The sequence below is a fragment of the Anopheles moucheti genome, chromosome X (assembly GCF_943734755.1).
Source record: "Anopheles moucheti chromosome X, idAnoMoucSN_F20_07, whole genome shotgun sequence".
NCBI lineage: Eukaryota > Metazoa > Arthropoda > Insecta > Diptera > Culicidae > Anopheles > Anopheles moucheti.
The window spans coordinates 10,924,130-10,940,179 of NC_069142.1; the positions used below are offsets into that span (position 1 = coordinate 10,924,130).

General features: G+C 45.0%; 1 protein-coding gene across 1 annotated transcript in view; it reads right to left on the reverse strand.

Moving 5' to 3' along the window:
• The window catches only part of LOC128306870 (protein sevenless), a 30,965-nt gene extending 19,768 nt beyond the window's left edge, over positions 1 to 11,197 (reverse strand). Inside the window, exon 1 of the mRNA XM_053044502.1 lies at positions 10,931 to 11,197. Within this exon, the coding sequence (XP_052900462.1) occupies positions 10,931 to 11,197 (267 nt within the window). The remainder of the gene's footprint in view (positions 1 to 10,930) is intronic.
• Between the last annotated feature and the right edge of the window lie 4,853 nt (positions 11,198 to 16,050).

A 16,050-nucleotide genomic window follows, 5' to 3' on the forward strand; every position in this document is an offset into this window, starting at 1 on the left:
TAAAAATTACAAGTGAAAAAAGCTTCCAGCACACAGTCAACGTGCACCGACGATCGTTTGCATTATGATCTCCATCTCTTTTCGTTCTCTCTCTATCTCTCTCTCTCGCTCTGTCTCTCTGTCTCTCTCTTCCTCCCTCACTCATAACTGGTATGGCGGGGATTGACGAGTTGGCGTTTGCGCGCCCATGCGTTATAAATTCTAATTGAGGCCCTAAACTAAACCTTCCGGTCTGGGGCTAGTACACCCCGGAGGGGAACCACTGTCCAACTGTCGGATATTGCACTCTCTTTCGTGCGCTCCAGGGCAATGCGTAGTGCACGAAACAAACCGGGCAAGAAACGCAAACAAAATGCAATAAAAAGCACAAGGTGGTTTTTTTTTGTTTGCTTCTTTTGTTTTGCATGTGACCGATACGATATATTCCAGCAGGCTGCAGATCTTCGCCCGACGCGCTGTCTGTCAGTACCCAACTGGTTTGCGTTCAGCTACCGAGCCGAATCGTTCGTATCTGACCCGAAGGCGGCGGGGTTGACTGAATTGTTGACTGAATTCGACATTCCGGGGGCCCGCTGCTCGCCATTCCAAAACCTCGCCACGGATGCCGGTTTTGACCTGTATTTAGAAATAGCGAAGAATGTGCAAACAATTCCAACAAAGCACACACGGGGGATCCGGCAAATCTGTCACTAGGATATAACCCCATGCGGCATTTCATAGTGTGAAATTTTTCGCGAATTATTATTGTTTTGCTTGCCACTCGATTCGTATTTCGCATTTTTTTTGTTTTGGTTTCAAATGCTGTGCTCTTTCTTTGCGTTTGGGTGACATTTTTGCACCGCAACCGATCTTGCGTCACTTGCAGTAATTAGGACCATCGGTGGGACCTGGGGGGTGTAAACTGATTGGGGGTTAAGAGCACGCAAACGCTAACCGACACAGTTTATGCATTTTTACGCGAATTTTGCGCCATTTCTATTTTCCTTTTGTCGTTGCTGCTTCATTCTTCCTTTAAATCGTGCTTGGGTTTTTTTTCTCCTACGGTGCGTTGATTGTTTCAACTTCGTTCTATTGCTTTTGTTCTTCACGGGAGGAAGCACAGTATGAGATGGAAGGAAGACAGGCTCTCTCCCGAAATTCGCATTCAAACCTACCGGTATCCCCATTATTTATAGATTAAAGTACGCGCAGGGGAAAAAAAACTCAGAAAGACAAGAAAAAACAAAAATATGGCGTGCAACAAGTCCCCTCCTCCCAAAAAAAAAGAAGATAACACACTTGACAGAGGCAAAACAGTGGGCGCAAAGTAGAAAACCCTCCCCACTGATGGTTCGCGTTATTCCCTTTTTTAATAATGCTTTACGCGCCTACTACAAACCGGGCCGGCCACTACTGCTTCGGTCGTGCGGCACGCGAATGTACAGGCAGAGCGCAGGGACATATTTGCAAACATTTTTGTCTCGTGTCGATGCCTGCTGACAACAACACCGTTTTGACGATTTTGTTCTTGAGGAAGGATCCGGAATTGGAGCCAGGTAGTGTAGCAGTTGGCGCGGAGTGTCATTGGCTTCTAATCGCCAAGATCGTGTCGGATAGCTTTCTTGATGCTTTTATTGAACTTCTTTCTTTCCTCTCACAATCGCTCGTGGCGTTGCAGTCGCGAATGTGAATGTGGTGTTGGCGGATGGAAAATGAAATAGGAGCCAAGAGCAAGTGTATAAAATCTGCTCACCCGAGACAGAGCTCGATCTGATATGAAAGATATTATTTTTAGCGCCTTCATTCGATTGCAGTGCATTCCAATCTGTCATCTCTAGCGTCAATGCATGATGGCGGGCGGATAGCACTGATAACTGTCAAGCACAAGTTCGGAACAATTTTTGGAGTTGGTTGGGAAGAATTAACGGAGGGATGGCAGATTACTCGCTTGGCGATACTCCTGGGAATGCGGTGGACATTTAACACTTTACACGCCCAATTCCGGCTTTGCGGTTAGCAAACGTCCGATACCGTACGGGTATCGATGACATGCCAAACGTTTACGTCCGAAACGTCACGTGAAAAGATCAGGTGTAGTAGCAGTGCATCGTCATACGAGACAGAGCATACCTTGCTATCCCGCTTCTGGCCAGTGCGTCAGTCCTTACCTTCCCAGGCTATCAGATTCAGCTGGCTACACGGAGAAGCATCTATTTCAACGCTATTAATTCAAGTCGTGGCGAACGGTGCCCGAATGTGCAAGAGCTTCCAAGCGTTGCGTGCTTGTATCTGTGCGCAATATAGTTGCCCGGCCAAATAGCCAACCGGCTGGATGTGCCGTTTCTGACAACAGTGTTTGATTGAGATTTCCGTGAACTCAATTTGCAACTTTTCTTCTCGTGTGCCGCCACAACGCCGTGACTGTTTGTGTGGCGTTGTGGTACCGACGTCCACTGTCGCTGTTCACGTTTTAGCTGACTCGTTCATATTCGTTACTTCTTCAGTCCCGCAAACGAACTTATCTCTTCGGCGCATTCAAAAATCCGCGAACATGAATGATTTTGCCATGCCTTACAGCGCCAGCAAAAGCCGAGCTTCTTATCTAACCTTTAAAATCTACCAGCATACTGTCATTTGACACTATTCCCTTTTTCTCCTTCTCGCTTTTATCCTATCGTCTGTTCTCTCTCTCTTTCTCGTAGTGTAGTTGTTGTGCATACTATCCATTTCTTTGTCACAATCGCAGCAAACGCAGCGATCATCGTGCAATCGGCTAGTGATCGTCGCCGTCGACACCGCCAGTTCCAGCACGCGAACAGTATAGTCGATTGTTAGTATGCCGGCTCCGAGCCTGTCACAACCGTTTCCGATGTTGGAACGGCATTCTATGAGGCTCGACACACACGCATATGTGCAGCGGACCGGAACGACAGATTCGGTGCCATGGAGTCGTGTGATCTTACCCAATTGCTGGTCGCATTATAATAACAAACGATTTTGCGGATGAGGTACGGACGGCAAAGGGTTTTAAGCCTTGTTTCACGTTCTTCGGAACATAGGGCGAACGAGAACAGGGCGAGACACGAGGTTACTTGTGGTTGAGGCGTGCGGTTTGTTTAGACTATTGTGCCTCTGTTACGCTCCACCTTGGCTGGAGGTTATGGATAGCTATGTCACCAACTATGCGTGATGGTGAGATCATCGTGATGGTAAAGTTCCAATACGATCTACTATAGTGCCTTCTTGGCGTACAATCAACAATCACCGCAAAAGTAACGCATCCCACCCATGAAGGTGTTGATGCACTAAAGCATCGACCGAAAACGGTGTGATGCGAATTCACTCCCCGGGACACCCATCAGTGATTTGGTGATGGTTTGTGAAGTAACGCAATCACTGACAGTTGAGCTGACAAGCTTAGCTGAACCGTACTGATACCCGGGGCAATCATGCTGATAGTTACCGGCTTCTGGCGCTTCACCGTCAGGGGTTTACCTTCACGAGGCGGTTTACCTAGCCGGCCATTCGTGTAGCTAGCAGTGCTGTTTGGTGCTGGTGTAATCGGCAGGAACAATCTGCCGCGGGTATGTACTACGGCAGACCGGAACGCCAACAACTACGCTACTCCACCCGGTAATGCATCGGAACGAGAGCACGTATAAACAACTGCTCAAACCACTGACGGAGAGCGTGTAAAGGAGAGCATAAATCTTTAGGCAGCAGCAGTACCTCCGGACCAGTGCCGGAATCACGACGCGCTCCCTGACTTGACAACTTGAAGGGGTTGCACAGGTCATCGCGAGTCACCGAGATAGCGGGTCGGTTGTCCGAACCCGAAGACGGTACACACGGTTGCGTCTGCTTCGTCTTGCCCGACCGGGCGAGATATTTTTCAAACCACGCGTCGATAAGGCGTCAGACGCATCGAACTAAGCAACCAATTACGATCAGTGACTCTATCGCTTACTGGCAGTGGTTGTACGAAGCAGAACATGCAAATCCCTGCAGGGTAGTCAGCGATAGGGATTCTCGAATTCTGGACCGTACGTATATATGTGTGTATACATTTTTTTTTCATTATTATAGCCGTTCAAGGTTTACTGACAACGTTGTTTTTGTAGATGGGGGGAAAATAACTGACATCCCACGCTGTACGTTAGACATCATCTTTCAAGACCGCCGATGAAGGTTCTTGCGAGATGGGCTTTCTTGCTGTGCAACGTCGAAGAAGTGTAAGGGTTTCGAGACAATGTTACGAAGTCTTCGATAATGCTATAATGTACTTCATGGTGGTTGGAGTACTGACAGCTTTAGAACTCCGTCAGGCTGCTTCCGCAAAGGACTGATCGGGGTCCAGATGAACTGTTAATGTACGAACCAACTCGCCAAGCCACAACTTCCGAACTATATGGATGTACTTCTGCAGTGAACTCCATAGACGTTGGGGCATCCACATTAGCCCGCCGATGGGCGATCATCTTCAATCCTTTCCCTTCTATGTCCCATTCGTGATGCATCGGGATAGTGTCGTCTGGAGATGGAACGAATCCTTTCCCAGCCCTGTCCATTCAAATGGTGCCGGTGTTTGCGTCGGCACACGTTCGCATTGCGGGAACCCTTCGGACACTCAGCGACGGTAATATGGCAGTAGTAGCGAAAACCATACACCAGCAGTAACAAAAAACGAATGTCAAAAAAATACGGCAACAATAATGATTAAATAACTGCCGGATGTAGGTTTCCTGCTTTTTGGGGTTGGTGGGGAGGGGGAGGATGGAGGGAGGCAGGGGGGGGAGGGGGCTTGGGAGTGTGGAGGGGTTTTAGGAGTAGTGGGGGAGGATAGCTCAGGCGGAGGAGAGAATGCGCTGAAGATTCCAAACAACTCCGCTCCCGTTCGAGATTTGCCCAACGGACCAAACTCCACCAACGGAGCATCCACTTGCATCGCGGTTAGTTTATTATTTGTTTTATTGTTGCTGTTGTTATTGGGTGTGTGCTTTTTTTGGTTGCTGTTGTTGTTGTTTGGCTTTGTTTTGGTAGGTACGCCGCGACGCGCGGGGTCCAGTAATTGGCCATTGACGAGCATTGCGACACGCGAAATGCTGCGACAAACCGATGGTAGATGTTGCGTTTCGATGCTGCACGCAAATTACTCGCCAGAGTGAATCAGAGCTAGGTAACAGCCCGCACGCTGTCTCAATCGAAAACGAATGGATCGAGGGGTTTTGGAGATGTTCTAGCTCATCAGATCATCAGTATCGGTCGCAAAAAAAAACCCCAAAAAAACATGTATCAGTGCGAATCTCCACATTGGGAAGGAAGTTTGGGAACATACATTCGTGCAAAAAGGGTTGCGGATTAGGTAGTGATAAGAGGTAATGGCAGGTTATCATAGACCACCCGTGTTCTCGCCTTTCGACGTTCTGTTGGGTGGTAAACACATCGTACACCACATGTTTCCAATGGCTGGAACTTGTTTTGGAGCTTTGATTTGTGTACCAACCAGAACAGCCATGGGTCTGGGAAGAAATTTTTCGGTAATTATTACATACATCACTAGATTTAATTTAGAGCGTCGCGTTTTATAGCTTTATTTTTACGACAGTCGGCTGAACTTCGGCAACCCCAAGCTGCGGTGTCAATCGTCATCCATTGATTCGGAACGGTTTTGCGTCGACGCGGGTCATAACCTACTAGTATCACGTTTTCACCATTATCGGCGGCTCTCGGTTAATAGCTTACCGAATATTCTAGCAGCATGGGTCCGTTCGGAACCTGCCGTAATGCCTAGCCGCATCTCAATCCCTTTGCCGACCAAAAAAACCCAGTTCTAGCAAAATATCGGGAAGGTTGGTAAGAAATTAGTTCCGTCGCAAGGACTGGTAATAAAATAGTTTGGAGAAAATGTCAAGTGTTCAAAGATGCGACGAATAATACCCACTGTTCGATACATTCTGCCGCGTGTCTAATCGGAGAGCTACTGGTACGCTTTGACACAACCCGCAAGTGACGTTATTTCAAAATTTGACACGCAACATGTGTTTTCACTTCACGCGTACTCCGGTGAAAGTTCTTTAGAATCTACACCGAGCGTGAGGGCGTTAAACCATCAGAACGGAATGTGGATAGCAGAGGAAAAGCAAAACAAAAAGGGAACCAGGGTAGGAGGATCCATGCGACTGGCGGTCACAACACCGTAAGGCACCGAGATGCTGATCATGTGTCGATGGTATTGTTGCGCAATCGGGTCCAGAGCTATCGATCGCAACGGTTGCGATTGTGCCGCGGCAGGCAGATGCAGGCAACAACAAAAAAAAACCCAGAAAGAAGACTGTTAGTCATAATCGCCGTCACCGTACAGAGCAACCTGATAGAGGCCGCGAGGTCTCTGTGGGAGATGTGCTTTTTTCGCTACAACAAAAATCGATTCTTGGCGTTAGCGATTCGATTTCGACGAATTCGACGAATTTGAATGGTTCCGAAACTCGAAATCTCACTGTTCACTTGCTGCCTTTGCTTATCTATCTAATCTCGTACATCAAACGATTTTAATTGTACGACTGTAGGTAATTGCTTGCATTTAATTGCACATTTCCTTTGTTTTCCGTCAGCCCGCGCATGCAAATCCTCCGATCGGTATGTTTTTTTTTTTCGCTTACTCGTCTTCCAAAATGTTTTACTTCATTTTACTTGAATCGACTCATTTTATAGGCACTTTTTGATTCTCGCTTTCTTTTCCTTCGCGGGTTTTAACTGATTAGCGACGTTGTAGCGGGCACCAAGGGGCCGTATTAAATAAAAGCGCACTATCTAATCACCGAAGTGAAGACGATTAGGCTTCACTAAAGGCCCCGGACGAAAGGGAAGCTGTTTGAAGAGGTTTGGGTGGACGGGGAAAAGAAACACGCTGGTAGTTGTTTTTCGACATTTGTAGCGTAAAAGGATTTTTTTTTTCCTGTTTGCGACTTCCCGAACGATTCCCTCGATTCCCCATCGATCGCGCTGTGGCGAAGCAGAACTAACGGCCATGTTCGAGATAAGGAAGAAATAAAATTGGCTTTTCGTTCAATTGACTGTGTAACTATGGGTACGCTGAACGACATTCCGTACACGTACGTAATTAGAACAAACTAAGTATTGGGTACTGGGCGGGGGACACCGAAATAGCATGGACCACAATTCGTCTAACGCTCCAACCGGGTTGATAGTCAATCAACAACGACATCAGACGAGATGGCTTTTCTACACTGATAGTAGTTGAAGTTAGAGCTAAGTAAACAATGAGGATCCAAAGAGAAGTTCGGGATATGACATCTGACAGTCAACTTCATAAAGTCCTGTCGAACGCTGTCAGTTTTAAAGCACAACAAAAATACTCCGTCGGTACGAGCAAAATTTGCGATTTAAAACAAAAAATACAAGCAAGCAGAAAAGCGACTAATCCATTCATTCTACACCAACATTTGCCTACACCGATGTGCGTTCTGATATGAGCAACAAGTGCGTGCCACATTTCTACTGACATGGAAGAATGAATGGTGTGTTGCGAGAAGGGCTCGCACCGTGCTAGAACCGTGCCTAGAGCACATGCGAAAAAAAAATGGGTACGAAACGGGTAGACAAGATATGTTGACGCCGCAAGCGGAGGGTTTGTGAATAGAAAATAACACGAAAACCATATTACGGTCCGCCGCATGCACCAGAGAGCATGGTGGCCAATCATTTTTCCAGGTCAGCACCAGGTTCCGGTAAGCGCGAGCGTTAAATTCCTTCCTTCCCATTCTTACCCTCCGTGGGTCGCATGCATGTGTATGTGTGGCGGATGGCCGCGAGGTGTTGGGCGAAAGGGCGCACATGAAAAGGGTGGGTGCGAGTGTGACGGTAAAGGAGCAGAGGTACATCATTGTTCGCTTGCCGATTGCGGAGGCGCAACCCGTGCACGGTAGTGGAAACGCAACACCACAAATTGTCACAGATAAGGTCAACAGCAAAGGGGGAAGGTGGAACAGGCGCGAATGGCGCGAGAGTTCGGTATTATAATTTTGCCTCCATTATGAGTGTATTAGCAGCGGCTAAGCCAACGGCGCACCACCATCGCATAAAGCGAACGTTATGCTATGCGTCGCTACGGTCCCTGCGTCCAAACCTTCCAAACTCCAATCCCCGACAAACGATCGCTTCTAGCTGCTAAACGTAAGTGAGATTGCAACAGGGAACTATTTAAGCGTCACGCTTTTAAGGGTACCTGTTGACTAGGTTTGTGTTGCATCCCAAGTAATTAGCGCAGATGGATGCGCATGTAGGAATGCATCTTAACACGCATCTCCTTTTTGCAGCGCATGATTATTGTTGTTTATTTTGACTGTGCAAGCATAGATTGGAAATCGTAGTGATGCACAATGCGGCATGTCACTGCCGCTTTTAAATCATACGTTCAGTTATAAAGAGATAAGACTGGTTCACAATTAACGTATCATTGCGCAGTACGCTTAACGGCCTCATCGATAGAGCGGCCCTTCTCGAGAGAGTCAGGAAAAGCACAGCGCAACCTTGAGTTCGAATCCTATTAAAATAGCAGAATGATAAAATTGTTAACACTAATCCTCTCTCTGAGAGAGAGAGAAAGAGCAAAATAGGATATAGCGAAGAACACCCCACAGTTTCAAATATTTGAGAATTGAGAGTGATGATATCATTAATTTTGAAAGAAGAGCGATCGATGATAGGAAACCGCTTCTGAACAGATAAAACCCGCAAACGCGGGATGGGAGCAAAAGAGAGAGGTGTAAGAGTGAGGAGAAGTTTATTGCGAATGGGAAGCTAAAACGAATGGATGCTTCTCTTTAATTCCGTGTTTTGGTCGCTGGAAGGTGGTAAGCCTTGAAAGAGATTGCACCTCTGGATTGGTTATGCACTTGACAGTGCGACAGACACAGAAACGGACCGTCGGCTGAAGAAGAGACCGAGAAAGGCGTAACCCCTGGACCGTTCATGAATCGATGAGTTACGGATTTATATTCTTGGACAGAACCCAAGACAGGAATGCAACCGGGGGGGGGGGGGGGGGGGGGGGGGGGGGGGCTGTTAAAAAAAATGCTTGAATCGTAAAAGAAATGATATGCGTAACCCTGAATGTTGGTGTGGTCCTCCTGATCACCGGTGAGAAGTTAAGGTGCTATCTTTATTTGATTGTTCTCATTTGGTGGCCACGATTCGCAACACCAATTCGTGTGGTTATTATGAGAACAAAAACCGGTTCAGGGCAAAGTCCATGGGGGTTTGCCACCCAATGTTGATCGGTTTTCATCATCTGCATGAAGTGACGATTTTATAGCGTATTTTATTTTTTACCAAACCGCTCTCATACAACCTGTCAAACATCGATCTGAGAGGATCCCGTGTCCCTCAGACGGCATGAGCTTAGATCTTTATCGGCTCTAGATGCTACGATTAATTTTCCAGCAACACGGTTTACATAATAAAGGTACCTCAGGGAGGAATGATAAAGGTAAGCTACAAGTTCAGCTACAACCCTAAAGGACTGCAGAGGGGTTGTACAGAGTTCGCAAACTCCTTCACCAGTTGCAATTCTTCCCGTCATGATGGATCAAAGTTCAGTATAACTGCATAGGAATCCTACATCAAGGTGCGAATGAAATAGTCATTTTCTGTGCATAAACACGATAGAAATGAAACACTCTAACGCACCCGTACCCTGTGTACGCTGTAACGTTTCCAACCGCTTCACAACGGCTTGTAAAATATTTTTTTCTCTCCACCGATTAGTCACATAGTGCAGCTTCGAGTGGACAGTACGAACGTAGACGTGACGCAATTAACGTTCAAGGCTCATCCATCCCTTCGAGTCACCCGAAACCCCTATTGTCACATTCCCGTAGGTGCAATCGGCGCCGGGGGATTGAAATCAATCGCAACGGGCAAATCAGTTTTATAGCGAAAATTTTGCTCGCTAGAACGCTCATTAAAATCCTACTAACTGTTTTGCTGGGCCGCGTGTGCAAAGTGTGTACCTTTTGTGCAAAAGAGAACGTGTTCGTTCCAGATTGAAGCGTTGGGCAAGCAGTTTTATTGTTGCTGCAAGCTTAGAGCCACCTTAGTGCAAGATGGGTTGAGAACGAGCTAGCGAGCTTTGATTAGTGGAACAGATACCCTGAAGCTTTCGAATTATTATTATTATTATTATACGTAAATAATTTGTCCGCCCAACAAGGCTTAACAAAAGGAATCTTATAGTCTAATCTTAAATCTAACAACGCGTCAGAGGAGATTAAACTAAACATAGTGGATTATAAGAAATCATTAATTAGCCGGGCCCGAAAAGCAGATTTCAATCAAATCAAATCAAAATCAATATGGTTATAATCAAAATGGTTAAAAAGTGCAGTTAAATGATATCATAGCGCACGCAGAAATGGATCGTTTTGGCCGTAAGAAGGTAAGACACAGGACGACAAGGAACATACAGGTTAAGCATAGATAGTCAGGATGGGGCATCAATATTGTGTGAGAGTAATCTTAGCAATGAGAAATAGCTTGCGTATGTGAGTGGAGTGATTTTAGATCTACAATTCCCAGCATCCTACCTACGAATAGAGTAGGGGTCGAATCAATGATCCGATTGCAATTTGAATGATGAAGAATGCGAAGATTACATGGATGTAAATAGTATGGTGGAATATGGGAAGTGAGTCAAATAGATCTATTGCCCTGAGTCATAACCGTTATGATATACTCAATCAGGAGTGGACCTTGAAGTAGAAGATAATTTGTGAGAAGATCAAGCTACTTCGGTCTCATTCCTTCAAGCTACGCGTTATAAAAATAAAGCAGGCGTTAGCTATTGTAGCTGGTATGACGTTATTAGAAGTAACCTTTTTTTTAACAGCACAATATTATGAACATGTAAGGATGTGAGTAATCGATCTATTACCTGATCGGGGCAACGATTGATGCAGCCCGTTTCAAGATCCTGTATAGCCCCGGAATAATCGTGCTCTCCTGCCTTTGTCGCCGGTATGGTCGATCCTTCCGCACCAGTTGATAGCAGGGCAGTTGTCACGGCAAGTGTTACCACCACCAGCAACTGCACGGTCACCGTTGATAGCGGACGGTGGGATTGATTGATGGGCGGTGCCGTACCGCCACGGTTCCGGACCCTTCCGGTTCCGGTTGGCCCCGGGGGCCACGCGTTAGACATTGCGCAAGAAAACACTAGCAAAGCACAGTTCGTTCTCTTCGATAACTATTAGCGAACTATATTTCAGTACAAAGCAATTCAACGACCGTTAAACCATCACCCACAAAATCACACAGATCTCAGTAACGATCGTAACACAACTATCACTTCCAACCACTGCTCAATATGTATCCTCACCACGATACGCGTCGGTTACAATGTTTTATGCTTATTATCGATAATATTTAAAATTATTCTTTTGCACCACTAGTATTACATTGTAGTATTGTTTTGTCCCATCTATTATCCGCACTGGTCAAGTGTTATGTTCCAGAGCACAACCAAATCACAAAACAGAATGCTACACAAGATCACACACAACACACGCAAATGTTTGTGCGAATTGTAAGGCGTGTTTTCTGCAATCAGGAAACGACACGATCACACCAAGAGCACGGAGCAAACTGCGCTCGCGTCCGTCTCGATCAGTTACAACTGCTCGAATGAATTGTTCCCGTTTGAATGCGTTCCCGAACATTAGCGATGTTCATTCCCGTTCGGTGCACGATCCACATTTGCTCTCTTTCTCTCTCGCTCCCTGTCTCTCTCGGTCGATCGTTCCAGCGTGCTTTGCACTATATCACTGGAAAAGAAATGAGCACGAGCGAACACTGCTCGAATCGATCGCTCATCTGGACAATCGTATCGTTCTCGCTCTTTCTCAACGGACGCTTAATGAATGAAGCGAACGCATAGGGTTCATCCCGGAATGGGCTTCATCGGTGTAGGGGTGAATTAAGCATTCATCCACTGCGTCCAGATCTGCAGCGTGCTCTACACTATGGAAACCGCATGGAAACAATAAAACCAAATAAAAGTCAATCCAAAATTAATCCATTCGGTGCGTTGTTTAATTATGAAGTATTACTTGTGTCCATTAATATGATAAGGACGAAGGGATGAGACAAAAGATCCATCATTCACACCCAGACCATCATCTCGATTTTACTAACATATGTGACGCTTCGGTAAGCTGCAGGAGTAGTCTAAACCGTTCACGATCGAACTCCATCATCAGTATATCAATAATTCCGGCCTTTCTGAACCTACCATGCATGCTCTGTCCGTTTGGGCTATGATGGCTTGGTAGACCGGTGGCATACTAGTGACATGGCCAGCCCATCGAACAGGACTGAATTTAAACTGGACTGATTTTAGCGTTTTATCGTACGAGTTTCCCGTGGGCAAGTAAATGCTTTTCGTTGCTAGGATGGAGAAGGGTTGACATTAATGTGATCGTTTAGAAAGAGTGAAAACCCCTGCATTCTAGCTGTTCATCGCTACATCGGGTGAATTCCATTCCTTCCTTTTCCCTTCCTTTCCTATATGCTTCATCTGCTCGTTTGCTCTCGTGCGATCAATTGAACTTCCCCACCCGGCGAAAGTGAGCGCGAGCGAGAGAGCGACAACAAATCTGACTGCATACAACAAACGATTGTATTGTTTACCGTACTGCGCATTTGGGTCCGATGCGCGGAAAATCAACGATTACTTGACCGTTTCCGCCACCGACCAACAGATGGCAGCACCGTAAGTAACGAAACGGAAACAGTTGCTCCACTCCGGAACACTTTCGTGCGATCACAATTTGCGACATGTGGCTTGTGTAAATGATGTTTTTTTTGCATATGTTGCTTTCACATTGTCTCTTTTACCTTCATGTCACCCAAATGAACACTATTCAACGCATGCCAGAATTTCTTCTCACCCATCGATATCGCATTACCGAGGCCCAGGAGCCATCCGTTTGAGTATTGATTTCATCCAGACCTTTGTACCGCTTTGAACCGTGCCGTGTGTAAGATCGGAATCCTTTTGAGCATGATCGGAAACCGCCTGTTGACGAAGGGATTTGATCGAGGAGCGTGCAAACCGGCCCGGAAGAAATAGAACAGACTTTTTTCACGTCACTTTAAGCGACACTTAGCGCTGTGATAGATTACAGCAAAGATTGATGCTGATGAGTTTATATCGAAAGAATTTAAAAATTCGTTTTACATGTCCGGTTCGACAATCTGTTTGGTTAGGATCTGGCATGCAGCTCATTGTTTGTTTGCCTCGCTGCCAAAAGGGTTGTTGGTTGAATTTGTTTCTTTTCTTCATTTTGTTTGTCCACAAGCAGAGGCCATCGATGCATGCGGTAACACAGTAAGACTGATTAAACAAGATCGCTTTTATTGTATTTGGGGTTCCTTCGTGAGTACGTTTACTTTGTACGACGATTATGAGTCGGAACAAAACTATGCAATCCGCAACACAAAATATCGTTTGCAATCAAATCTACATTGTTCTTTCCAGCGCTCAAAAGAAATAAACTACGATATATATCCCAATAGATACTGTTTTTTTTGTCTATTTCTCCATTCTGTTCCATGGGTCTCTGTATGTGTGTGTGGTTGTTGTATTTTGGTTTACCAAATACCTACAGTACTCGCCGGTATCTGCCCACCCGGAACCGGTAAGTGGCATTAAAAATTTTCTATGCTGTATCATACACTTTCGAGCTAAATTGTGTTTATGTGTTCGGTATGTGTAAATGCAACGTTATTTTGTTTCATTTTTTTGCTTGTTTTGTTAATTCTTGTCCATTTCCAATTTCCATTTTAGCAATCGTTGGGCGGTGCGATCTTAACAACTGGACAAGGTATCCTCAACTCTGTGCAACTCATTAACACACCAAACAGATCGTTACCATACGGGTCGATGTGAGGGATTTTATTTTCTATTTTTTCTTTAAGAATCGTTTCAGAATTTCCGTTCTTCGTAATGTTTTTCTTTTAAATATCTGAACGTTTACTGTTGTTTTGCCTTCATGGTCGTTCCTTGATTCGAGGAGAGCAGGATAGATCTCAAGATGATTACTTTGTCCTATCTAAACGGAAAGAAAGAACTCGGAGAAATTTTCTGCCTCGTGTCTCCCGTACAGGTCGAGAACCCTTCACACTTCCAAAGGGCATCACATGTTTGTTTGAAATTTTTATTCTTTTCTCGCTTTCTATTTTGCCTAAATTTGTATAACTATACGATCAGCTAATTATCTGCGTTAACAGGATAACAAGGAAGGGTTGGGTTAGAAAAGAACAGGAAATAGGAGAATGAAGGATTAAAGTGATCGGGAACCACAAACAAATGCGCTCGAACTGGTCAAGCTTTCCACATCGTGTACATCTATACCCTCTGACGGCGCAAGATGGCGTTTCTGTTTTAAGTAGTACACCTGCAGTTTCGTATTCACTAACACAAACACCAATTCACTGCCATTTGCCGATTTAAAAACAAACAGAGCAACGTAACGCTTCACGCGTCCAACTGTTGAACGTCGGCTTAAGGAGGGGGAAAAATATAATATATTATATGTATATATCTATAATTATTGTATATCTATTCATATGGGGTTTTGGTTTTTGTTTTAAAACAACTATTCCGCAGAACAGTGCGCACCGTACGTTAACCTGCTTTACCTTCACAATACAACGGGGTTTCGAATAAAACATACACATTGAATGTCACACACTTGTTACGCCATTACGTTCGATTGATTACGACTACTACACCGTCCCGCTAGTGTGCGTAAATATTATCTGGTGATACGCTCAGCACGACATATCCACCACTACAACTCACCGATTTGACCAGCAGCAAATCGTTGCACCGTGTTGCAGGCAGCAGAGGGGCAAATAAGGGGTAAGGAAGTGAGTCTACGACAGGATCTAAAGCACACAGCACAACACACATTCCCCATTCTTAACCCATGACAGCTTCAGATGTGGCTGTGGTGTCGTGCGGTTTGCATACTTTGCTCTAGTGCTCAGATGCTCCTCAATGTATGGAATTCGCACAACAAAACTATCCTCTTTGAAAACAACATTCGCCAACAGCAGCAACTATGGTTCAGATATCATCAGCTGTCAACGGAGGTGCTCTCAACATTGAACCCCGCTATAACTAAAGAAGGACGGGCCCTAACGTAGCAGAAGACTAGTGAATGAGTATTTTCTCTTATTATTCGATAGTATTCGTAAGGCAAGCGATTGCAAAAATTGAAAATTATTTCCTATCAGTACACACACTGCTGACCGATCCCATTTTGATGCAGATAGATATCTGGCAGACCCTGGCCTTCCTCGTTGCTATCTACTCTTCACCATTCTGCGTGCCGCGCACCAACGCACCTCATAACGTGTATAGACGTTTCTGATTTGCTTAGTTTTCATTGTTTAAATATACGTTTAATCAAGATAGAGTTGGAAAACAATCACAAGACGAACTCGTCGTTAATAGTATTGTCATTTAAAATTGTATTAAGTTTACGTAATAGAGATTGTAGTAATCGGGGTTGATTTTGTCGTGTTTGTGTGTAACTTTTTTGATTTGCGGGGAAAACGTTTGTAATATGTGTAAAACAATGGTTGTTTTGTTAGAGGTTTTTGTTTTAAAAATATAGTATGCAGACAATAAGACATACGGAATGAGCCAGTGGACGATTGTATGGGAACTTAACGGAAGGACCTAAGGTGTACGGTACTGCCGTACAATTGAGGCGTTTTTGAAGTTTGGATCGAACAGTACGGGATGAAATTTGGATGCTACTTACGATGCCTATCCTATCTTTGCCACAACTCCTATACCTCTCGCACATGGTTTTGAACTCGAAGCCTTAAATGCTACTAAGTCTCATCCATCAACAGTGTCAAATCCTAACACATTCACATATCCAACAATTCTTTTAGGATTTTTTTTAAACGTTATACTAACAATCCTTTTTTTCTTATTTCCGTTCTCTCCCATTCTATCTCTCTCTCTCTCTCTCTCTC